General features: G+C 43.5%; 1 protein-coding gene and 1 long non-coding RNA gene across 8 annotated transcripts in view; both read right to left on the bottom strand.

Moving 5' to 3' along the window:
- Nucleotides 1-27,500, bottom strand: part of LOC133136484 (putative HLA class I histocompatibility antigen, alpha chain H) — a 143,962-nt gene that overhangs the window by 62,760 nt on the left and 53,702 nt on the right. Inside the window, exons 2-3 of one of the 7 annotated variants that reach the window (XM_061254011.1) lie at nucleotides 726-986; nucleotides 1-176 (exon numbers count right to left, since the gene is read on the bottom strand). The exon at nucleotides 1-176 is cut by the window's left edge and continues 103 nt beyond it. The exons of 4 other annotated variants lie outside the window; for them this stretch is intronic. In XM_061254011.1, the coding sequence (XP_061109995.1) occupies nucleotides 1-176; nucleotides 726-986 (437 nt within the window). Of the gene's footprint in view, nucleotides 177-725; nucleotides 987-23,756; nucleotides 23,775-24,218; nucleotides 24,263-27,500 lie in introns of all 7 variants that reach the window. 2 more of the 7 variants (XM_061254010.1, XM_061254009.1) reach the window with 2 other exon arrangements.
- On the bottom strand, nucleotides 15,921-22,557 carry LOC133136488 (uncharacterized). Its single transcript, XR_009709534.1, has 2 exons — nucleotides 22,501-22,557; nucleotides 15,921-19,041 (listed from the first exon to the last, which is right to left on the bottom strand). It is a non-coding gene; the product is annotated as an uncharacterized LOC133136488 (long non-coding RNA).

The following is a 27,500-nucleotide window of genomic DNA, read 5'->3' as shown; positions in this document are numbered from 1 at the left end:
GTTATTCCATTTCGATGCACTCAATTCCGCACTATGCACAGGTGCAGTGTATCTCCAGGTTTCCGGGTCATAATTAAGGAAGTCTTCCCCATCGTATCCATACTGATCAAACCCTTTTGTGGCCCCGGTCTCATCATCCCACTCACAGCCATACATGTGCTGAAAGGTGTGCACACCTGTAGAGAGAAAACACACACAGTCACTGTCACTGCACACACACACACACACACACACACACACACACACACTGTCACTGCACACACACACACACACACACACACACTGTCACTGCACACACACACACACACATACACACTCACATCGACTACAGCCCTGATCCCACTGAGACTACAGCCCTGATCCCACTGAGACTACAGCCCTGATCCCACTGAGACTACAGCCCTGATCCCACTGAGACTACAGCCCTGATCCCACTGAGACTACAGCTCTGACCCCACTGAGACTACAGCCCTGACCCCACTGAGACTACAGCCCTGATCCCACTGAGACTACAGCCCTGATCCCACTGAGACTACAGCCCTGACCCCACTGAGACTACAGCTCTGATCCCACTGAGACTACAGCCCTGACCCCACTGAGACTACAGCTCTGATCCCACTGAGACTACAGCCCTGACCCCACTGAGACTACATTGTTAAGCCCTGACCCCACTGAGACTACAGTTTTGTTTGTCTGTGTGCATGTTTACATGAGAGTTTACTCACCTTGAGTATGGTTGAAACGCTCCATTAAAATTTTAATATTATCTTTGAAGGTCTGCTGTGCACTAAGTGATGCGTTACTGTTTTTGTCCCAGTAATCTGCTCCCACATTCTTCTTTATCCAGTCAGTTTTGGGGGTCTCCCTCCTGATGATGCTGTCATAGTACGTAAACGGCTCATCATCCACCAGACCCACAGTAGTGAACTCTGGGAAGTCAATACCCGCTGTGACAGCAGTGTAGAAGTACTTGAGAGAGTGAGAGGCTGTGGACACAAACACCTTCATTAGAATCATCACAACATACAGAACTTCTGTGACCACAACTTAAGATACTGGAGGGGATGTTAGCTTATGTCAATAACTATTATTTTTCAGTTTACAACACTTTTTGTGGAGTCTACTGCATACACTCATGATACACAGTGTAAACGTGCGCACACACACACACACACACACACACACTGCTGCAAGCTCACGATCACCTTATATCCAATTGCTTTTGTAGTTGCGTTTCATACAGTCATGTACAAAAGGCTTAATTCATGTTATTTAACGAGTTTAGGAATTTTTTTTTTTTTTTTTTTTTGCATTTACACAGTCCATTAAATGCACCTCAACTGGTAAACATTTTTTTAAATGTTTTTTTGGGGGAAATTCTGTCAGCTAGGAAAGGGTTCAGAATAGAGCTGTACCATCTCTGCATGATATTAAATCAGTATTCAAAAGCATAAATAACACTTGCAGCCAACTGGACACCAAGAAATTCACATCCATTTCTATTCAATGCATATAAACGTCATCCGAGTAACTCAATTAACATTGACAGTTTCGGCGTTAGAGTCTCGGAGGTGGCCAAGATGGCGGCTTGAGCACTTGTGTTTCTACTGAGCTATTGCACCAAACTTTTTGTAATCAGTGAAAAGGGTTTGATTAACGCAATTGGTGAACTAATTTTGAAACAAGATTCACATTTGTACGTCTGAGACTCATTTGAGAACCAAAATGCTGGATAAAAAGCGTGGTCCAGATAGGGTGAAACAAGCTAACAACGGTGGCGAAGCTAACCGTTTCAACCCGTTGGCCAGTGGTGGTCACGACTACAACGAGGAGGTTGCTAACGACTCTGATTCAATTACCATGACAGAGGTGGAGTTCCCTCCTCTGCCGACAACTCCGAGGAAGCCACCTATTGCTAAGAGGAAAATGAATGATAGTACACTCTCTTCTGCACAAGACCCCCCACCCAACTTAGAGATAGTCTCAACTCTCTCCGCTCTCATCAATGCGAGATCCAATGCGATTGAGAAGTTGGTCGGCAAAAACTCATAAAAAAATGGACCTGGATAAGAAGGTGGAGGTAGCCTGTGCTGTGTGAAGGAGAGGGTCTCTAAACTCGAGAGGCGGGTTGATGAGGTGGATGAACCCCTGAAACTTACCCAGCGGAAATTAGATGAACTCGAGACCTACACCAGACGGTGGAACTTGAAGTTGTATGGAGTACCGGAAACTTCGAATGAAAATGTGCGACTAGAGTCCATCAAGATCTGCCAAGCTGTTCTGCCCGAGGAGCGTGCGAAACTCACGGATGTTGTTGACATTGTCCACCGCCTTGGCAAGAAGCATCCGAATGACAACAGACCCAGACCCATCATCCTTCGTTTTACCTCGAGGATTCACAGAGATGCGCTGTGGAGAGCTGCGAAGAGCTCACCGTATCTGCGAGACCATCGGTTACAGTATAAAGAGGACTTTTCCAGAGGGGATGCGGAGAGAAGGAACAAGCTGTGGCCAGCGATCAAGAAAGCAAGAGATGCCGGCAAGGTAGCCTACTTTGCTGGCGGTCGTGCGTTTGTTGAGGGTGAGGGTGAGATTATGTTGCCTGGCTGAGATATAGCTTAAAACCAGATCTAGACCCAACAATATTGACTGTGAATTGACCATTTCCTATCCTTTGTTGTAGGTTTACCTAGTTGGTTAGCCTCACTACCTCAGTATTTAACAGATTACCCAGGTAACTGAACCACACTGCGTTGTGTTGTGGATTGTTTAAAGTTAAAGCCCGTGTTTTAAGTTTTATAATGCTAACCAGTTTATTTTGGTGGGCTGTTCTAGGTTTTTTCTAGATTGTTAATACATTTTCTTACTGTTCTTTTACTTTGTCTGTTTCTATAGTGTCACTTAATACCAGGGGGTTAAGACAAAATATAAAACGAAAGGCTTTATTTCTTTTTACTAAACAGCTTAGAACTGATTTAGTTTTTTTGCAAGAATCTCATTCTACTGCTGAAGATGTGAAGTTCTGGCGATCACAGTGGGGTAATGACATATGGCTTTCACATGGATCTGAGCGCTCTGCCGGGGTTGCTATTTTGAGAAACAATTTTAATGGTGATATTCTTCATTCAGATTGCGACCCTGCCGGTCATTATGTGTGTCTCATTGCCGGTCGTAATAATACCAATTTTATACTCGCCAATGTCTATGGTTACAATTCTAAACCTGACAATGATCGCTTACTTGAAAATATGGAGAATAGGATTTTATATTGGCTGTCCAAATTTGCAAATGCATTCGTTTTGCTTGGAGGGGATTTTAACGTCACTCTAAATAATGCTATTGATAGATGGCCAGCAGGACAACCCACTTCGCAAAGAACCACGTTAGAACTTCTCATGGAAAGGTTTGATATAATGGATGTTTGGAGGGTTAAATTTCCAGAGGACAGGTATTTTACCTGGAGCAATAAAGACGGTTCTAGACAGTCCCGTTTAGATTTATGGTTGGTGCAAAAATCTAATGATATAAACAATATTGCAATGGATATCTTGTCAACTCCCCTGACAGATCATAGGGGTATTCTCATTGATATTCATTTATTGTCATCTGATGCTGCCACACAACACACTTCTTATTGGAAAATGAATAGCTCATTATTACTACATGAAGTAGTGAAGATTAAAATTGGGAAACTTATTTCTCACTACTGGAACAAGGCTCAGCTAGAGAATTCTTACAGCAGCAATTGGGAACTTTTAAAGTTTGATACTGGTAAATATTATTATTATTGTATATATTATTATATTATTATTGAAATTGCCCCTCTCTCTCAAAAGCCTCCTGACAGTCTTTCAATTGAAGAAAAAATTAAACTGGCTGATCTACAAAGTAAATTAGATGACATTTATAGACTTAAGGCTGAGGGGGCTTTTGTAAGATCTAGGAAGAGGTGGCTGGAGGAGGGCGAGCAGAATTCTTCATATTTCTTTAGATTGGAAAGATATCGCTCAAGACATAAGACTATACAACAACTGAATATAGATGGGTCTATTACTGATAATCCAAGAGCAATTTCAGATTTTTGCCACAGATTTTACTCTAATTTGTATGAGTCCAGATATTGTGCAGAGTATGAGACCGTTTTTTTTTTTTATTCTAATGTGAAAACAATTGATATGGATGAGAAAACTTTTTGTGATAAACCTATTACTATTGAGGAGATTGCTGATGCTATAAAACTTAAATGTAAGAAGCCTCCTGGGACTGATGGTATCACAACAGAATTCTTTAAAGATTTCTCTGAGGAACTAGGCCATTTTTTGTTGAAGTTATTTTGTGAATGCATTCTGAAGCAATCTCTTACAGCTAGCATGACTCAAGGGTTAATCACGTTAATCCCTGAACCAAAAAAAGATTTACTTCTCATTGATAATTGGCGTCCAATTAGTCTTCTTAATACAGATTATAAGATTTTTGCTTTAATTTTTGCTAAAAGACTGAGGGAGGTTTTGAACTCAATCTGGATGTATGTGTAATAGGCACATCTCAAATAATATTCGGCTTGTCTTAGATTTGATTGATTATTCTGATCTAATAACTGATGATAGCTTCCTTATGTTTTTGGATTTTTACAAAGCTTTTGATACCGTAGAACATAATTTTGTTTTTCACTGTTTAGAAAAATTTGGACTATGGATTTTTGGACTTTTTTTGTAATGTGATTAAAACGTTATATAATAATGGTAACAGCTCTGTTAAACTGAAATGTGGTACTTCTCCAAGATTTGATTTAAAAAGAGGAATTCGACAAGGTTGCCCTATCTCTCCATACCTCTTCCTGCTGGCCACCCAACTCTTTGCAGATTATACAAAGCTAAGTGACATACAGGGGATTCATATTGCAGAGAGAGAAATTACTATTAGTCAATTGGCGGATGACACAAAAAAAAAAGATGTTTCTCAGATTCCACTTGCTATCAGTGTGATTGAGAGTTTTTCAAAGGCCTCTGGTTTATGCCTGAATTTAAAAAAGTGTGAGCTGTTAGCTTTAGGGGAGTGTGGTTTGCCCTCTGTTAGTGGTGTTCCTGTTCAGGAACAGGTGACATATCTAGGGATCATCATAACGAAAGACCTAAAACTAAGATGTTCCCTGAACTTTAATCATGTGATTGAGAAGACTAGGACTAAACTGAATCAATGGTTGCAAAGAGATCTTTCTTTGAAAGGCAGGGTGCAGGGTTATAATAGTTTTGAATTTTTCATTTTAGTTTAGTTTTATTTCGTTTTTACTTTTTCCCCTCCAATTCAGTTAGTTTTAATTAGTTTTTAGTGTGGGTTTGCTAGTTTTTATTAGTTTTTATATTTTCAAAAATGCTTAGTTTTAGTTTAGTTTTTATTAGTTTTAGTTTTAGTTTTTTCATACTTTGGGTTATTTGTCAGGTTCAGGAGTTAAAAAGGTCAGAGTGAGTAATGTATAATAAAATTCAAAAAAAGATACAAAATGAGGGTGAGTTAACATGACTGCCTTTTTATTTTAGGGTGAACTACTCCCTTAATGAATACAGTACATATAAAGTGCAGAACCCTTTGAAGGTAGTGGAGTCACACAGCCGTGTCGACATCCCAGTCTCAATAAACATGTTAACCAATGCATCTTCCCGCTTGTGGTGTTCCTGTGCATTTACTAACCAGCAGCTGTTTGGTCGTCGGTGAAAGCAGTCCATTATAGTTGTCTCCGTCCCCGTGCCGCCTGGCCGGGATGTTGCTTCTCTTTCGGGGGGCGGCGGGCTACTCACATATGCTAGCTTGTTGAGGTACTCGAGATTAGCCGCTTTGTGCGCGCTTCTTAAATGGACTTTTAGATTCGTGGGGTTTTTCCCCTTGAGCAGCAAGCCGCATATTTCGTCTGTTTCCACTACAAGACACTTGCTTTTATCTCTCTCCTCGTCATATTCGAAAAAGTCCCATATGAGACTTTGCCGCTTTCTCCCAACTTTTGCTGCAGCCATGAGTTGCTGCTGTGTAAAAGCAGTGACGTCACGGACAGTAGGGCGCATTCAGGTGCTGCGGCTGCCAGCTGGAGATAAACAGCCAGAGTGGAATAAATTGATCATACCAAGAGGCTTATATTTAATTGACATAGACGAAAACGAAGGAAATTATATCTATAATTTCAGTTCGTTTTAGTTAGTTTTCTAAACACGCAATATAGTTTCAGTTAGTTATCGTTTTTTTCTTTTAATTTTCGTTTTTATTTATTTCAGTTAACGACATTGTTTTTTCAATTTTAGTTTTCGTTATTTCGTTCGTTTTCGTTAACGATAATAACCTTGGCAGGGTGTCACTTACTAAAGCAGAGGGACTCTCCAGACTCTCCTATGCTGCTTTATCTCTTCACCTTGACAACAGGATTTGTAAGGATATTGACCGAATGCTTTTTAACTTTGTCTGGAATAACCGTACTCATTATATCAGGAAATCAGTAGTCATGAAGACCTATGAAAATGGTGACCTTAATTTCTTACATTTCTGTACTTTGAACCATACTTTTAAAATGAACTGGGCTAAGCATTTTTTGAAAAACCCCACTTCAATTTGGAATTTTATTCCTAATTATTTTCTCTAGCATTGGTGGCCTTAAGTTTTTGTTATTATGTAATTACAATCCCGGAAGAATTCCAGCAAAATTGTCTGCTTTCCATAGACAAATGTTATTGCCTTGGTCAATGGTTTACAAACACAACTTTTCCCCACACCGATATTATATTTGGAACAACAAAGACATTTTGTATAAAAACAGATCTTTATTTTTGAAAAATAATCGCATCATTTTGGTAAATCAATTGATCAACTCTCAGGGATGTCTATTATCATATCAGGAGTTTTTAAATTTATATTTGATTCTTATATCCCAGAAGGAGTACACAATTGTTTTTGGTGCCAAACCTGAGGGTTCATTAATGTTGCTGAGGAATGCCCCTTGCCCTTCGATTTTGCCCTCGTTTGATCCAGCCGATACCCAAGTGGGTAAGGTGTGTTTCTCTTCCATTCCGAGGAATAACAATAGAGCTATACGATCTTTGTTCCAAAAAGATATTGTGTCAATCCCTTATGTAATCTTTTATTGGAATGGTTTGGTTGATGATATCTGTTGGAAAGATGTCTAGATGCTACCTTACAAGTATCTGCTTACAAATAAAATTAGAGAGGTATCATTTAAAATTATACATAAGTATTACCCAGCCAATCATTATCTGATGAAACTAAAGAAAGATATTGATGTCAGCTGCTCTTTTTGTGATACAAGCCCTGAAACGTTGGTCCACTTATTTTGGCACTGTCACCATGTGAATTTGTTCTGGAAAGATCTTTGTAGATTTGTGATAGATCATGTTTATTGTGACTTTTCTTTATTTTGGAAAAACATTTTTGTTTGGTTTTACTGTATATGATAGATCTAAGGACAAGGAATTTCACCTTATAAATTTGATTATTATATTGGCCAAATTACATATCCATAAATGCAAATTTACACCCCTCCCCCCTGGTATTTCTTATTTTAGTTTTTTTCCTCTATTGTTTGGCTCAGTGATTGTTCTGTATACATTGTATTTGTATACTTATTATTTTGTATGTTTGTATTGTCTGCATTTAAAAAAAAAACTTTAAAAAAACCCAAAAACGTTTAGCCCGTCTCATGTAGCTATTACTGTTAAAACCTATAACGACATGATCTGTGCACGTGTTCTTTGATTTGCCAAACTAAGCGGAGTAGACAAGCTACACTGCATGCATGGTAGGCTTCTGTCATTGATGCAATTATCCCGTTTCGTTATCTATATATCTGTGTAACAAGTTAGTAGCCATGGGAACGTTGTATTTCTTAAAATCCCTGCAGAGCAGTTCAAGTAGCCTACATCCTGTTTCTCTATTTGCAAGTCAGAAGCAATTATAGATTTTCCTGTGATGTGGGCTACTTTTCAAGAAGTCTACGGTTGATAGGCTATGTGTTGCAGGTAAACAATAAAACAATGATTTTAATGAAAGAAAAAAAAAAAAGACAGTTTCGGCGTTAGATCAACTCCCAGCCAATGTGAGAGGAAGCATCATAAGTCTCCAGGTAGATCGGAGACGAGAAGGTTAGTGTCCGGAAACTGAATGTAAATAGCTTTGTTTGCTTATTTTGCCAGCTGTAATACACCTAAAATAAAATACTGGGACCCGTTAGAAAATAATTAACTTTTCATAAGTTAAAGCTTCAGCTTCTGGACCGAATTAAATAACTACAACTACTATGAGACAAACTTACCACTTTCGACAAACTCACCGCCATTTGTTGTGGGAAATCCACACAGTACGACCCAAAGAAGAGCAAGGACTCTCATCCCCAGAAAAAAGATAACGCTTCTTCTTCAACATGCTCGGCTTGCTGTTCCTGCCGCAGTCCCTGCTGCTGTCTTCCCCGACCTCGCTGAAGTCTATGAGATATGGGGTTTTACTACCTTTTTTCTCCCAGTCTTGCGAAACAAAACACAAGTCCCGAGAAATCACATGATGTGAAATGGTGAATGGCAGAGGTGGTATCGCCGTTAGAAAATTTCCGTTCAGCTACCACTGGAGCTGCCTTAATGCTGTTAATATTCTTTAACTTCGAATACGATTCCGAGTTACGAGTCGACATTTGGACCAGAATATAAGGCGTCAAGATGCAATATGTAGACGACAAGATGCATGCATGTGCTGACCTGTAATATTGAAATTTTCCCAAAATGTGAATTAATGCGTCCACTGTAAACGCTCCGTCCATTTTATCTATACTTATTATATTTGTGACAAAACAAGGTAAACGTTTAGACAATTCGCGCATGCTGATTTGCGTCTTCAAACAGACATTATAGAACGATTAAAATGCTTACGGAAGACATTCATTCATTCATTCATTCATTCATTGTCCTAGCCCGCTTATCCTGAACAGGGGGGCTGGAGCCTATCCCAGCATACATTGGGCGAAAGGCAGGAATACACCCTGGACAGGTCGCCAGTCCATCGCAGGGCACACACACCATTCACTCACACACCATTCACACACACACACTCATATCTGTGGGCAATTTAGACTCTCCAATCAGCCTAACCTGCATGTCATTGGACTGTGGGAGGAAACCAGAGTACCTGGAGGAAACCCACGTGAACACGGGGACATGCAAACTCCGCACAGAAGCAAGAAACACGCTACATACTGAGGCCCCGTAATGCGCTTCGCCCAGCTGGGCTCAGTGAGGGAGAATCAGGAGGAGGTTTGACCCCCCCCCCCCCCCCTGTCTGTGACTGCAGTCACCAACCCCCCACGTTTGTTCCGATCGTATTCCCGACTCATCTGGCCTCTCCAGTTTCTGCGCGTATTTTCACCCCCTCTGTACTTGAAGCTGTTTAAGCTTTCTGACGATCGCGCCCACTCTATATCCGTCGGGCCTTATCCAAGACGTCTTGTTAACGGCGTCGTAAAATGTTCAGTTGTGTTGTGACCCAGCAGATGTACTGAAAACCAAATCCTGCTGAAGTGTTTTTATTTTTTGAAATAGTACAACCGCATCCAATATGTTAGGTCAAATGTATACATACAGTCATACTTTTATAAATCTTAATATACTGTCCATGAATACAGTGTGTTTGGGGTGTGAGGGTTAATCTGAGGCCCTTATTCCTGATGGGATGAGTGGGCTGTGTTTGCTGACTGTGTGGACTGTGTAAACTGCACTATGGCAGAAACACATTGAGTAAACTAGCCATCGTTTACCTGAGAACACGTTTACCTGAGAACACGTTTACCTGAGAACACGTTTACCTGAGAACACAGGGGAAAAGGTGCCGCATCCTGATCATTGGGGCTGTATCTGACTCATTATTTCGGTATAAATTGAGCCTCCATCTTTCATTCCCTCCCTCACTCTCTCATTCCCCTATCCCTCTCTCACTCCCTGTCTCCCCCTCACTCTCTCATTCCTTCTCCCCTTCTCACTCTCTTTCTCTCCCCCTCTCACTCTCTTTCTCTCACTCCCTCTCACTCCTTTCTCTCCCTCTCCCCCTCTCACTCCCTCTCTCTCTCCCCCTCTCTCTCTCTCCCTCACTCACTCTCTCTATCCCCTTCTCATTCCATCTCTCCCCCTCTCTCCCTCTCTCTCCCTCTCTCCTCTCTCCTCTATCTCCTTCTCTCCTCTCTCCCTCTCTCTCACCCCTCTCCTTTCACTCCCTCTCTCTCTCCCCCTCTCTCCTCTCACTCCCTCTCTCCTCTCTCTCTCTCCCTCTCTCTCGCTCCTCTCTCTCTCCCCCCCCCCCATCTCTCAGATGGTGAGCCTGCTCCTGATTGGCTTTGCCGCCTGGGGGAAGTGGTTTGGTCTGGTGTCTAGCTTCCAGGTTGTGGGCGGAGTCATCGGAGTGGGCGTGTTCCTGTTTCTGGTGGCGGTGGTGGGGCTCATCGGTGCCATGAAGCACCACCAGGTCCTGCTGTTCTTCGTATCCTTTACAGTGACCATCGTGCTAATACGTGCTAATGTGCGCTAATGCCACCAGGTCCTGCTGTTCTTCTTATCCTTTACAGTGACCATCGTGCTAATACGTGCTAATGTGCGCTAATGCCACCAGGTCCTGCTGTTCTTCTTATCCTTTACAGTAACCATCGTGCTAATACGTGCTAATGTGCGCTAATGCCACCAGGTCCTGCTGTTCTTCTTATCCTTTACAGTGACCATCGTGCTAATACGTGCTAATGTGCGCTAATGCCACCAGGTCCTGCTGTTCTTCTTATCCTTTACAGTAACCATCGTGCTAATACGTGCTAATGTGCGCTAATGCCACCAGGTCCTGCTGTTCTTCGTATCCTTTACAGTGACCATCGTGCTAATACGTGCTAATGTGCGCTAATGCCACCAGGTCCTGCTGTTCTTCTTATCCTTTACAGTGACCGTCGTGCTAATACGTGCTAATGTGCGCTAATGCCACCAGCTCCTGCTGTTCTTCTTATCCTTTACAGTGACCATCATGCTAAATATGTGCTAATGTGTGCTAATGCCACCAGCTCCTGCTGTTCTTCTTATCCTTTACAGTGACCATCATGCTAAATATGTGCTAATGTGCGCCAATGCCACCAGCTCCTGCTGTTCTTCTTATCCTTTACAGTGACCATCATGCTAAATATGTGCTAATGTGCGCCAATGCCACCAGGTCCTGCTGTTCTTCGTATCCTTTACAGTATCTGTCGTGCTAATACGTGCTAATGTGCGCTAATGTGCGCTAATGCCACCAGCTCCTGCTGTTCTTCGTATCCTTTACAGTGACCGTCGTGCTAATATGTGCTAATGTGCGCTAATGCCACCAGCTCCTGCTGTTCTTCTTATCCTTTACAGTGACCGTTGTGCTAATACGTGCTAATGTGCGCTAATGCCACCAGGTCCTGCTGTTCTTCGTATCCTTTACAGTGACCATCATGCTAAATATGTGCTAATGTGTGCTAATGCCACCAGGTCCTGCTGTTCTTCGTATCCTTTACAGTATCTGTCGTGCTAATACGTGCTAATGTGCGCTAATGCCACCAGCTCCAGCTGTTCTTCGTATCCTTTACAGTGACCGTCGTGCTAATACGTGCTAATGTGCGCTAATGCCACCAGCTCCTGCTGTTCTTCTTATCCTTTACAGTGACCGTTGTGCTAATACGTGCCAACGCAGGAAAGAGTAAGGGAGCATATTTAGGATGTTTTCTTTAGTAAAGACATACTCACACACACACACGCACACCCACCCACACACACAAACACACACGCACGCCCACACACTCGCACACACACACACTCACACACACACACACACACACACACACACGCACGCCCACACACACACACACACACTCACACACACACACACCCACACACACAAACACACACGCACGCCCACACACACACACACACACACACAAAACACACACGCACGCCCACTCACACACACTGACACACACACACTGACACACACTCACACACCCACACTCACACTTACACTCACACTCACACACACACGCCCACTCACACTCACACACACTGACACACACTCACTCACACTTACACTCGCACACACACACACACGCACGCCCACACACACACTCACACACACTCACACACCCACACCCACACCCACACTCACACTCAATCAATGTAATATTTGTTCATACCTTTGAAAATAAATCACAGGTAAGTAACGAATCAGCTTGCTGGTATTGACATAGACCTACGTCGCTTCCATTTGTATTTGTAAAAGGTGGCAAACTAAATGTTCATTTAAAATTGTTCAACAGTATCTGTTTGCTGAAAGTCTTGAATGCACTTCTGGTTTGGTGGCAGTGTAGTATCGTGTTTAGGGATATTACAGTACATTTGTGGGCTTGTGACTGGGACTATACACATTAATGCCATTTCTGTAAATGTACCAGTTAGCCAGTGAGGCTAATATTCCTCCGTAGTCCCTGGGCTACGTGTTTTTGGCTTTGGGAGGAAAATGTGAACCGACATGGACACGGGGAGAACATGCAAACTCCACACGGAACAGGCAGACCTGGAGTTGTTCAGAAGGGAGAAAAGCATTTGCCAAGTAACACACACTCCTCATTCACACTGAAGTGTGTGTGTGTTACTTGGCAAATGCTTTTCTCCCTTCTTACAAATAAAGGTTTTTTCTCCGTTTGTAATTGTTGTGGTTTCAGGCCTTCATCGCTCTCCTTTCAGTATTTTTCACTTTGCTTCCTGATTGAGACTCTAAAGTGAGCCATGTAAAAGAATAGCAGGGGCTCTTTTCCAGCCTTGGGTATAAAGACTGGGCAGAGGTACCCAGGACTAGGGTAGAATAGCCCTGCAGGCACCAGACCTGTACCCATTCATTTGGGGAATTTACTAGATCAAGGCTGCCCAACCCTGCTCCTGGAGATCACCCATCATGTAGGTTTTCACTCCAACCCAAACAAAGCACACCTCTTTCAACAGCTAGAGCAGGGCTGCCCAACCCTGCTCCTGGAGATCACCCATCATGTAGGTTTTCACTCCAACCCAAACAAAGCACACCTCTTTCTACAGCTAGAGCAGGGCTGCCCAACCCAGCTCCTGGAGATCTACTGTCCTGTAGATCTTCATAAACTAATTTGGCACACCAGATTTCACTTATGAGCTGATGAATGAGGTGTGCTTTGTGAGGGTTGGAGTAAAAAATCTATGGTATCTAGAATGTCTGTTGGCTAATCTAGTTGTCTTTGCAAACAGAGCCAGCTAACTCTACATTTTCTGGAGTTGTACCAACATCCATGGACAGCACGAGTTGCCCTGAAGGCAGATCTAACATTACTAAAATAACTAGCTAATCTACGACAACTCAACTCAAGGTTCTCAGTTAGCCATGCTTGCCATGTATTCTGCCACTAAGTTAGTAAACCGGGAATAAGAAACCAGCAAGCTGGAAAATATTCTGAAGATAAGGTGTCATGGCGGTGTCCTTTGGTTCCTCCAGGAAAGTGGTGATTGGGGGATAGAAGAGGAACAGTACACCCTTAAAACTGCAAGAGGGAGGGAACAAACAGAGGCAACCCACAGCAGATGTTTACCAACTACCACATACAGTGCGGTCCAAACATCTTGAGACCACCAGTGAAAATGCTTCTATTTTGCATTCTTTTCTAATTTAATACAAACTTTTTAATTACAAATGATATTATCAGCATAACAACTTGAGTGAAAAGTTTAATCTTTGAAAAATTGGAAGATCAATTTCACAATTTTTTTGTAATTGATAGGTCCCCCTTCTGCTTTATGACAGTGTGCACTTGAGCTGTCTTTGACTCCACATATTTGTGCAAAGCCTGATGATGCTTCTGTGTACTTATTCCACTATTCTGAGGGTCTTAGTCCTTAGTTATAGTTCTCAAAACAGTTTAAATGCTTGGTTCTCGGATTCATCTATGAGGGTTCAAGTTTGTATCTTTGTGGTCACTACTAGCACGACTAGAACTGTAGTGCCCTCTCTGGCAGCTATCATCGAATCTGGACCCCCAATCCACATCTGGCCCTGGTTTTCTTTTCTCCCAGGTAATTAGCTGAACAATCCCTGCTTCTGAATGGCCAGACGGTCTTCACATCTGACCCCCAGGTAAAGGGAGGGTGGAAACAGCAGTTCTCGGACCTTGAGGACCGTGATGTGATGATCCCTGCACTATGGTTTTAAGCGCACTTGTCCCTGCTCATGGTGTTGCACGTTATTGGCCGTCGCTCTGGATAAGCACGTCTGCCAAATGGCTGCACTGTACTCAGAGCTGCACTTCCTCCATGGTTCACCTGGTGTGGATGTAACTCTTGTCTCGTGTTCATATTTTAATCTCAGCCGCAAATGTATTCAGTTGATTGCAAAACCAAAGGAATTGGCTTCGCTGTTCCAATACTTTTGGAGGGGACTGTAAATGAGCCTACATCTGCTTGATGATCACTTGACAGCCTGGTGTAACCTATGTGCAATATGGGGCAAATATCACAAATAACATATGTGCCTTGAGGTTTTGGTTTGAAATCAGGTGTGCCTTAAGCACTAAAAGTTTGAAAACCACTGTTCTACACCGACCTACCCATTGAGAAGAGTGCTATGTAGAAGACAGCCGCCACGAAGCTGGTTGGCTGGTAGTGAGATCCCAGAATGTCGATCACTTTCCCTGTGTGAAACGGGATGAACATCTCACCTGTACGGATGAACAACTGCTTGTTTAAATCCATTTTAGACCCAGGTGTTCTTTTTATAATACACTTCCCTTTTCTCTGTAAATAAACTTAAGAGCTAACCAGTACTCACAAATGACAGCGAAAGCGAGGAAGACAGAAGCGCCGCACAGAAATAGCGCGTCGGGTTTGGAGTAGCGGATGACCCTCATGAACAGCGCCCTGGCTCGTTGCTTTCTCTCCGTTCCGTTGGACATTCAACAGGCATCTCCGCGAACGTCCGGAAAATTCACCTCCCAAAAGAGCCTGGCGATAGCCGTGGCAGTCGCGGCTATGAGAGTTTCCCCCGGACTCGAGAGCGACCCGCTCCAGTGCTCCGGGTGTTTCTCGAACAGCACCAACAACCCGCTTTCGTACACCGGTCCGAACAGACATATCGCCGTCACACAGCGGTGAAGCACCCTGATTTTGTCAGCACCACGCAGAACAAGCGGACTTGCGCCCACCTGAGCCCCGCCAGCATCCATGTCTGTGTCAGGCTCTGCCAACCGCTGGGGCTGAGCGAAGGCGGTAGCCCAAATTTCGCTACGTAAAGACGGCCAGATCCAGGCATATTGCTGCCGCGAAGATCTTCGTGCTTTCCATCATCACACTCAGAGCTGGTAAAAAGAACGGCAATATTGGCAAAGCTGGCTTCAGACGGACAGTTCGGATGCACCACTACAGGGTGCGGCCTGTAGCGTAGTGGTTAAGGTAAAAGACTGGGACACATGGTGGGTCGATGGTTCTAATCCTGGTGTAGCCACAATAAGATCTGCACAGCAGTTGGGCCCTTGAGCAAGGCCAGGATTGTCTCCTGCTGGAGACCTGAAGATGGCAGTTCATAGAAGCTTCCCATCCAATCTGACGAACCTTGAGAGGATCTGCCAGGAAGAATGGGATAAACTGCCCAAATCCAGGTGTGCAAAGCTTGTCTTGCCCAAGAAGACTTGAAGCTGTAATAGCTGCCAAAGGGCTGATATAAATGACTACTTATATAAATTAGATTTCAGTTTTACATTTTTTGCAAGATCAACAGAGCACAGAAAAGTATTTGAATCCAAAACAAAACTGAACCCAGATCTGATAACAAACGCACTGGCCCTCAATTGAGCTGTAGGTTGACTATTGTTTGTCAAAAGCAGACACTTTAAAACAGTTTCTCCCCTTTATTTAATCAGGTCATACTGAACTTCAGAATCTGAAATTCTTACCCACCACCAAATTACATCCAAAACCTAGAATTCAATTGTCAATTAAAAACCCCTTCAAATGAAAAATATTAACAACTCAAACATTTTAAAACAAAAACAATAACAAAAAACATGAGAACTTGTGCAAACTGTTTGAACATCTATACTGACAGGACAACCTGTTAAAACCACTGTTACTCATTTATACTGACAGTACACCCTGTTAAAACCACTGTTACTCATTTATACTGGCAGTACACCCTGTTAAAACCACTGTTACTCATTTATACTGGCAGTACACCCTGTTAAAACCACTGTTACTCATTTATACTGGCAGTACACGCTGTTAAAACCACTGTTACTCATTTATACTGGCAGTACATCCTGTTAAAACCACTGTTACTCATTTATACTGGCAGTACATCCTGTTAAAACCACTGGCATAACATCAGTCATTTAAAATCAAGATACAGTTTCAATAAGGTAGATGTAAAAAGAGGTAGTGGATTGGGGTATGGGGTCACTAAGTGGACAAGGCTATCTTCTTCTGTTGTGTGCATTCAGTGCTTGGATAGAAAAAGGGATGAAGGAATCTTTGTACCTCTGTTTTAAAACAATGGGAGTGTTGAATCGTAAGCCAGATGGCAACAACATGTATTCTGTATACAGAGGATGACTTGTATCTTGATAGATATTCATGGCTTTGTTAAACACCTGCTTGTTGAAATACTCAGTAAGACTATTGAACTTCACTCCCACTATTTATTGGCCACATTCACAATTTTAGAAAGTGCATTCTTGTCTTTGATAGTGACATTTCCATACCAGCAGATAATGGAGAACGTCAGGACAGACTCAATAAAAGCTCTATAGAACAGTGTCATCAATGTTTTTTCCACCTGAAACTTAGCAAGTTTCCTGAGAGCAGAGAGTCTTTCTTGTCCTCTCTTGCACACAGAAGCGGTATTCAAGTCGAACTTAAACCGGTCATCAATCAAGGTGCCTAGATACTTATAACATGATACCATATCAACATCCTGCCCCTTGATTACACTATGCACTGGAGCAGGGAGGAGGCGTCTGAAGTCTATAAACATGTCCTTAGTTTTGCTGATGTTAAGATGCAAAAAGGCATCTTCACACCAGGACACAAAGTCATCAACGACAGGGCCATGCTCATTCTCATGAGTATTCAAGAGACTGACAATTACAGAGTCATCTGCAAAATTTATAATGTACCTGTTGTCATGTTGGCTAAGGCAGTCATTGGTATACAGAATGTACAACAGGGGGAGAGGACACACCCCTGAGGTGAGCCAGTGGACGATGTTAGGGCACTGGACAGCACATTATTCACCCTCACCCTCTGAACTCTCTGCGTAAGGAAGTCAAGTAGCCAACCAGTCAGGCTTCGATCAAGGCTAAAGTTGCTCAGTAATTTCTCAGTTAGCAGGTGGGGTTGGATGGTATTAAATGCTGAGGAGAAATCAACAAAGAGCAACCTAGCATGATTCCCACTCTTCTCCAGATGTTTATAGAGAACATTAAGTAGAGCGATGGTAGCATCCAGCACCCCCCTCTTGGCCCTACACTGAAAAGGATCCAAGTCCACCTTAACTAGGAGCTCAGCTTTAATCAGCTTCTCAAAGGATTTTGCAACGAGGGATGTGAGGGCAACCGGCCTGAAATCATTAAGGGTTTGGGGGCGACTGACCTTGGCAACAGGCACCACTACAGACTGCTTCCATAGAGATGGCACCCTCTGCTGGAAGAGTGACAAACTGAATATGTGATGAAAAATGGGGCCTAACTGTTCGGCACACACTTTTAGCGTGCGGCCACTGATGTTATCTGGCGGCTGCCAGGAGACTCCTCTTGAGTTCAGAATGTCGGTTGCTGAAGTCATGTGTGTCAAATCTGACACAGAACCTGTTGAGATCCTCTGCCAGTACTGAGTCAAACTTTCTCTTTCCTGCAAGTTACCCTCCTTAAAAGCTCTTTTCTTTTCACGCAAAAGACTTAGAAACCCACGGGTTATTGTTGGGGTATACTTTCAAGGCCTTAGTTGGAATAACAATATCCTCACAGTAAGACACCCAACTACTGGTAACATCAGTCAATTCATCAATATCAGAGCATGAGTCATTAAACATATCCCAGTCTGTGCAGTCCAGACACCCCTGAAGAGACAGACAAGCTTCCTCTGACCAGTCCTTAATATATACAGTCTGTACCTTGCCCCTCTTAAGAGCAGTTTGATATGAGGGGATGAGGTGTACACAATTGTGATCAGATGAGCCTAAAGGTGGGAGGGGAATGGACTTTAATGCATTTTTTACTGAACAATAACACAAGTCCAGTGTTTTATTGTGTCTAGTGGGGCACGCAACATACTGGTGGAAGTCCAGTTACTGTTCGCCTTGGGGTGTATGTACACAAGAGTGACGAACAGCTGGGAAACTCACGTGGGAGGTAGTGAGGACGTAATGCCACCGTGAGTAATTCAACGTCGGCCGTGCAGATTTTCTCTGGAACATTAGCCGATTTTGCGTTCACGTAGAGACACACGCCAGTGGACTTGCCGGTAGTTGTTGGGTCCCTGTCCAGCCGGACAGGCGATCCGAAGCCGCATAGTCCCAAGTCACTGTCCGTGTCCCTGTCGGACAGCCACGTCTCCGTGTGTGTGTGCGTGTAAGTGTGATCCTCTTGCTGTAGCTCTCCTCCAGCTGCTCTCCTGTAAAGACAGCAGTACAGGCTGATTAAACTCTGCTCCAGCTCCTCTCCTGTAAAGACAGCAGTACAGGCTGATTAAACTCTGCTCCAGCTCCTCTCCTGTAAAGACAGCAGTACAGGCTGATTAAACTCTCCTCCAGCTCCTCTCCTGTAAAGACAGCAGTACAGGCTGATTAAACTCTGCTCCAGCTCCTCTCCTGTAAAGACAGCAGTACAGGCTGATTAAACTCTCCTCCAGCTCCTCTCCTGTAAAGACAGCAGTACAGGCTGATTAAACTCTGCTCCAGCTCCTCTCTTGTAAAGACAGCAGTACAGGCTGATTAAACTCTGCTCCAGCTCCTCTCCTGTGAAGACAGCAGTACAGGCTGATTAAACTCTGCTCTGGATCCACAGTCTAGTACAGGGCTACAGGCCTGCAGGGTGGAGCCAGAACTATCTCTATTGTTATTGATGTAGAAACAAATATTTACAATTCAACCTTGTTCCATACAGGCGTATGAATATTAGCTGAAAATAGTTTCATCAGAACTCAGAACAGGTCAGGGCAGTTGAGGAGATGCAGGTGCCAACAAACAGGACAGGGCTGCAGCGTGCACTGGGCGTGGTCAGCTATGTGGGAAAATTCATCCCAAATCTGTCAGCAAACACAAAGGCGCTTAGAAGCCTACTGGAAACAGTGACAGAGTGGCAATGGAAAGGCAGGAGAATAGTCGTCCCATCTTCCATGCGAGCGGAGATGGCTGAGCTGGTGCATGAGGGGCATCTGGGAATAGAGGAGTGTAAGAGGCGTGCGAGGGGAACATTGTATTGGCCATACGTGCACAAAGATGTAGAAAATGTAGTGCAGAGATGCCACATATGTCAGCGCCACAGGCACCAGCAGCCAAAGGAAGTGCTCATGCCACACAGCCAGCCGGGCAGGCCATGGGACAAGGGAGGAACGGCTTTATTTCAGCTACAGGGCAAAGACTATTGAGTCATTATGGAGTATCACTCAAACTACCCAGAGTTTGCACTGCTGTCAGACACTACAGCGACACGAGTCATTAAGCACACAAAGTCGATATTCTCCAGGCACGGCATTCCATCCATGGTGGCATCTGACAATGCAGTACGACTGTGAGCAGTATGGGGCATTCATACGAATATGGCTTTACTGACAATGTGAGGCAGTATGACTGTGAGCAGTATGGGGCATTCATACGAATATGGCTTTACTGACAATGTGAGGCAGTAGGACTGTGAGCAGTATGGGGCATTCATACGAATATGGCTTTACTGACAATGTGAGGCAGTACGACTGTGAGCAGTATGGGGCATTCATACGAATATGGCTTTACTGACAATGTGAGGCAGTACGACTGTGAGCAGTATGGGGCATTCATACGAATATGGCTTTACTGACAATGTGAGGCAGTATGACTGTGAGCAGTATGGGGCATTCATATGAATATGGCTTTACTGACAATGCGAGGCAGTACGACTGTGAGCAGTATCGAGCATTCGCCAACGAATATGGCTTTACACACGTTACATCGAGCCCCTACTACCAGCAATCGAATGGCCGAGCAGAGAAAGGAGTTCAAATAGTAAAGAGACTGCTGAAGAAAGCAGTATACAGTGGGGAAGATCCGTACCTAGCTATTCTGAATTACAGGGCAGCTCCACTGGAGTGTGGGCGGTCACCCGCAGAGCTTTTAATGAATCAGAAACTGCGCACACACCTTCCGGCAGAAACGCACGTGCTGGAAGAGGGAGGCAGGGCCAGGCAGCAAGGAGAGAGAGCGCGCAAAACCTACGACAAGACAGCCAAACCGCTTAGCCCTCCGGTCGAGGAAGACACTGTCAGAGTCAGATGTGGGAGCGAGTGGGGACCTATGGCAAAAGTGGTTGGGGAAACAGCACCAAGATCGTACGAGGTGCAAACAGAAACCGGGCAGGTGCTGAGGAGGAACAGAAGACACCTTCTTCAAATTCCAAGGAGGCTTGGCACTGGCACTGATGCTAGCAGCACCACAGACCAAGTTAGTGAGAGCACAGCTGATGAGATGAACAATCAAAGTCAGACATTGAGTGACACCCCTGATGTCAGTGTCACGCCAAACGTGACAGAGGAGAGGCCGACACCACAAAGAATCCAACGCAGAACGATTCGGAAGCCAATTCGGCTTATTGAGCAATGAACTAGTCACACACACATTCCCAACCAGTAGAGATCAGGAGTGTTAAGTCTCTGACCAGAGGTTTGAGTTGGACTGTACAAGGTGGACCATCTAACATTAAACCTGCTTTTCCTTGAATGAGTTACATGGTGTGCAGACGTATCATTACATGCAGGAAAGGCCAGTACGTAATTATGTTACGTCATTACGTAACCATGGCAACTTCAGTGTAGAGACTGAGAATACAGCAGAGAGACTGTGTGTTTATAAGAGTGATTACTGTAACAGAGATTTCTATCCCCCAGGGCTCAGTCCTCGGACCCCTCCTCTTCTCCATTTATACCAGATCCCTTGGCCCCGTTATCTCTGCTCATGGCATCTCCTATCATTGTTACACCGATGACACCCAACTCTTTCTCTCCTTCCCCCCATCAGACACACAGGTCTCTACCCGTATCTCCGCCTGCCTGAGAGACATCCAGAGCTGGATGGGCAACCACCATCTAAAGCTCAACCCAGGTAAGACGGAGGCAATCTTCATCCCTGCTTTAACCTCTCCCTTCTCTGATTTCTCCATCTCACTAGGGGATACCACAGTGACCTCATCCCCTAGTGCAAGAAACCTTGGAGTGGTGATGGACAACAGGCTATCCTTCTCCGAGAACATCGCTACGGTGACCTGGGCGTGCAGGTTCTTCCTGTACAACATCCGGAGAATCCAACCCTTTCTCACCACCTGCTCCACTCAGCTCCTTGTTCAAGCAATGGTCCTGTCCCGCCTGGACTATTGCAATTCTCTGCTGGCTGGCCTTCCAGCATCTGCCATCAGACCCCTACAACTCATCCAGAATGCTGCAGCCCATCTGGTATTCAATGTTCCCAGACATTCACCTGTCACCCCCCTGCTCAGCAACCTCCACTGGCTGCCTGTTAGGGCTCACATCACATTTAAAACTTTGGTGCTCGCATACCAGGCAGTTAAAGGATCAGCCCCTGTATATATTCAATCCCTTATCAAGACCTATACACCAACAAGACCCCTCCGTTCTGCCACTTCCTGCTGTCTGGTGCCACCCCCTCGCCACACCTGCACTTCACGCTCACGACTGCTGTCTGTCCTGGTCCCATGGTGGTGGAATGACCTCCCGGTGGATGTCAGAACGGCAGTCTCTGACCTTCAAGCACAGACTGAAGACCCATCTCTTCAGGCTACACCTTTCCCTCCCCAACTCACCACCATGATTAGCCTTAGACTGTAATGGCACTTATGTATAGATATTGTTACTTGTACAGGTATTGTTGTTTTTATTGGCTGTTGTATTGTTGTATTCTAGCTGCCAACTGTGGTATGCTAGTTTGAAAGTTGATTGTACTCTTCAAGGGTTCTGATTTTCTGTATGTTTACACTAGGACTCGGAACTGTACTGTCCTCTCAGGTCCTCTTTGCACTTGTTCTTGTGTTTGATTTGCACTTTGTTGTACGTCGCTCTGGATAAGAGCGTCTGCTAAATGCCACGTAATGTAATGTAATGTAATATACAGCGCAGTACTACAGTAAAGTGACTTACTGTGTGTTTAAAAGAGTGATTACTGTAACAGAGAGATTTCAATACAGGGCAGTACTACAGTAAAGTGACTTACTGTGCATTAGGCTGTCTTCACTGATCTTAGGCTTTTACTGCAGGTTGGTCAGAGTTCAGAATCAGTGTCAGCGCTGCAATGAGTGAGAACCCCAGTTCAGCAGTGTAGCTCATATCACACACACACATCACACACACACTCATATCACACACTCACTCATATCACACACTCACTCATATCACACACTCACTCATATCACACACACACTCATATCACACACACACTCATATCACACACTCACTCATATCACACACTCACTCATATCACACACTCACTCATATCACACACACACTCATATCACACACACACTCATATCACACACACACTCATATCACACACTCAGACTCATATCGCACACTCATATCACACACACACTCATATCACACACTCAGCTCATAGCACACACTCATATCACACACACACTCACATCACACACACACTCATATCACACACTCACTCATATCACACACTCACTCATATCACACACTCACTCATATCACACACACACTCATATCACACACTCACTCATATCACACACACACTCATATCACACACACACTCATATCACACACACACACATATCACACACTCAGACTCATATCGCACACTCATATCACACACACACTCATATCACACACTCAGCTCATAGCACACACTCATATCACACACACACACTCATATCACACACACACTCATATCACACACACACACATATCACACACTCAGACTCATATCGCACACTCATATCACACACTCACTCATATCACACACTCAGCTCATATCACACACACACTCATATCACACACACACTCTCATATCACACACACACACTCTCATATCACACACACACACTCTCATATCACACACACACACACTCATATCACACACACACACTCTCTCATATCACACACACACACTCTCATATCACACACACTCTCATATCACACACACACACTCTCATATCACACACACACACTCTCATATCACACACACACACTCACTCATATCACACACTCACTCATATCACACACTCACTCATATCACACACTCAGCTCATATCACACACTCACTCATATCACACACTCAGCTCATATCACACACTCACTCATATCACACACTCACTCATATCACACACTCAGCTCATATCACACACTCTGGATCATATCACACACTGTAAACAGGAGTATTTACAGTCTGAACTCTGGGTATCTGTACTGGATTATAATGAAGGAGTAAAGGACGAGAGAAATACTCACTGCTAGTCTTCCCGTAGCCTAGAACAGAGACACACAGAGTTAGAAACACACACAGTGTGTGTCTGTAAAACTATTAACAGTTTCAGTGTGCCAGCTTTATGATGTCACTGTGCTGGTGTCTCTCAGAGTGTGTCAGCGTGTCTGCGTCTGTTAGTGTCAGTGTGTCAGTAGCTCTGTGTGTCAGTAGGTCTGTGTCTGTTAGTCTCAATGTGTCAGTATCTCTGTGTTAGTGTGTCTGCGTCTGTTAGTCTCAGTGTGTCAGTATCTCTGTGTCAGTGGGTCTGTTAGTCTCAGTGTGTCAGTATCTCTGTGTCAGTGGGTCTGTTAGTCTCAGTGTGTCAGTATCTCTGTGTCAGTGGGTCTGTTAGTCTCAGTGTGTCAGTAGCTCTGTTATCAGTGACTCTCACCTGAGGTTCTCTTCTTCCAGATGAAGACAGCGAAGACGGCGATGATGATGGGGAGGAGAGCGCCCAGAACACAGCCAATGATGATGAGTCCCACGGGGACTGAGACACACACACACAAGCACACAAAAACACACACGCACACACACACACACACAAGCACACACGCACACACGCACACACACGTACACACACACAAACGCACACACACACACACACAAGCACACAAACACACACGCGCACACACACACACACACGCACACAAACACACACAAACACACACACACGTACACACACAAATGCACACACACACACACACACACAAACACACACACACACACACGCACACACACGCACACACACACACGCATACACACGCACACAAACACACACACGTACACACACACATACACACACGTACACACACACACAAACACACACAAACACACACACACATGCGCATGCACACAGGCACACACACACGCGCACACACGCGCACACACGCGCACACACGCGCACACACACACGCACAAACACACACACACGCGCGCATGCTCACACGCGCACACACACACACATAAACGCACACACAAAGACATGTTAGGTATGTAAGGGTAATTTTCTTAATTGATTCTTGTCTGTTAATTGACAATGTGTGTTAACATGAAGACAATCACATGATTACAAACAACCTTTTAGTGATAATCCTTATTACTATTAGACAACTTTCTGAATTACAGTTTTTTACAATGGTTCACACTTGTCTCAATACCATGTCCTCTTTTTCAAAACTCTTCACACAGTGTGCTTTTGAAACACACACCTGAGCACATCAGTTAACCTTTGGTGCAAAATGCACTTCAACCACCAAAACACTTATTTTACAAAACAATATTTTACCCAAAAGTGACTCATGCTGCCATAACTATAGCATATGCTTTCTCACATAAGACTACTTTGTCACACAATGTTCAATGAACTACAAAACACAAACAACTTGGAGCATTGCTAAAGACATATGTTATGTGTTTCCCTTTCCTCTGTTTTTGCATCCACTAATATTTCAAGCCATGCAGCTAAAGAAACTTTTGATCTGTTGGTTTGCCTCTCACAATAGATGTCATGACATGAGTGTAGTAAATTTACAGTAAACTGTAAATGAATGAAAGTTTTACTATATTGGGAACCCAGAATAACAATGTTTACTGTGTAATGTAAAACAATATATGATAAACAAATCACAAAAGCAACAGTATTCTTCAGAGGGTTTACAGTATTTTGATGTTTGTTCTCACAGTGCAATATACTGTAATTCAGAAAAGAAAAATACAATACAATCAATTCCTCAAAATACATTACAATCAATAACAAGTACATCCCAAAAAGCAATATTTTAACTATATACAGTAATTCGCACATATATTGTCTGCCTATCAGTATCAAAAGTCTACTGTTGGCCTGGCCTATCCATCCTGTCCTGTGGCATTTGGCCATAGATTTTCATCAACATCACTCCGAATGTTATCTCTTGTTACACACAGAGAAAAACATCTTTTTGAGTGCCTTATCCAGCCCTGGATGTGTTCCACTGTTATGTCCATACACCCAACAGCCATTGCATCTAGAAGTGACATCAGTTCATGTAGGTGGTGGTCCTAGACCTTCACATATACCTTCATAAACTTCATATTGGTACCTGAGTTCCTTGACACCCTCAGAGTTCCTGTCAAAGGGGACAGTGTACAACTGTTTCATCCTGATCTGATGTTTCTGTAGCACTCTTGAAATGGTTGTAGTGCTTACACTGTCAATGTTTGGAAATATGTTCTTGTCTGCGATTATGTTGTTGCGTATTTCTCTTAGCCTGATGCTGTTTGTTGACAATGACCATCCCAACTATTGTATCCTCCTGTTGAGGCGTAAACATTATTCCCCTTCCCCCTGTGTGGCTGTGTGAGGTAACCGCTGGGTCCTGTAGTGAGTCAAAGACAAATGTGCACTGATACATCTGCTTTTTCTGGAGACTTCTCAAATCACAGTACTGCTGTAATATACACATCAATTGAACTCCTTCAGTCCGAATGCTGTAAATACTGTATAGTACCTGTTGGTTTGCCTGAAAATCCTCACTATTGAAGCCAGTTCAATCTAGGCAAGTTTGGTTGAACCCTCAACCCTCAACCTGCTTCCCTCAGGGACAGACCATGATTTACCACATGATCAATGACTGTGGCTCTGATTTCATCAGACACAACTGTTCTTGCTCTTCCACAAGGTCTTCTTCCTCTACCTCTGGCTGCATCCATTTTCCCCACCAAGGCTAAAGAATGCAAATGGCAATCCAAAGGTGGCCCCTTTTGTATATGTGGTAACGGGGCACAAACAACAAACACCTGGGTAGGTTGTTCACTGAAATGACAGCCAGGTGTTTCAGCAGTACATATACAGCAGTAATAGTGGAAAAATCTCTTCAGTGACAACTACATCTATATTTACCCTATATACATGCACATTTCAATGCAAGTATGATCACTTTTGTATAGGTGGTAACAAGGCTGCAAACAAAAAAAATTGAATAAACTGAATATACTTTCTGCTCAAATCAGAATGATCTGTCTTTCGTATTTCAAGCATATAGTTACATTTTTCTGCCAAAATGCAGCATATTTCCTTCCACAATGATCAGAATTTTATTGGGTTTTGAACTGAAAGTTAACTGTTTTGAACAGTGTATCTAAATGTCTGCAAAATTTGCTGTATTTGTACAAACTTTTGCTGGTAGTGAACACTGACTGAGAGAGGTATTCATGAATTTTGGAAGAAGTGGTGATTGAATGCCTTTAGTATGAAAGCAATGCAAAAATATCCACAGTTTAGTTCACATAGTCTAATGATATGGCAAATCTGTTAAGTGTTTTGAAAAAGTGGACATGGTATTGAGACAAGTGTGGAAACGATTGTAAAAAACTGTAAGTGCTTACTATGAGTCTTTCTCTGTCTCTCTCCAGCAGACAGACAGCCTTTGACTTTAATGTCTCTGCTTCTCAGCTAGCACATTCTGGTCTTACAGCAAGATGAACAAGGGGTATTCAGAAGACAAAATACTGATAAATGTTCGTGGCCAGCTTCATGCCTTTTTGTTTTGGCAAAGCCCCCCCTTCTGGAAAAGTGTGTATAAGAGTCTTACTGTGTCTGATGCAAATCAGAAAGCCAGTAAGCTTTCTCACTTTCTGTCATTTCTTTGCAAATAAATACGAAAGTTAATAACGAAAGTTGTGTTTTTAATGGATCTGTTTCATCAGACGATGCTCACCTGTGAAATGTTAAAAAGGGCATTTTC

The sequence above is a fragment of the Conger conger genome, chromosome 9, assembly GCF_963514075.1.
Source record: "Conger conger chromosome 9, fConCon1.1, whole genome shotgun sequence".
In the NCBI taxonomy this organism is placed as follows: Eukaryota; Metazoa; Chordata; class Actinopteri; order Anguilliformes; family Congridae; genus Conger; species Conger conger.
This window is presented reverse-complemented; position numbering and strand designations above follow the sequence as displayed.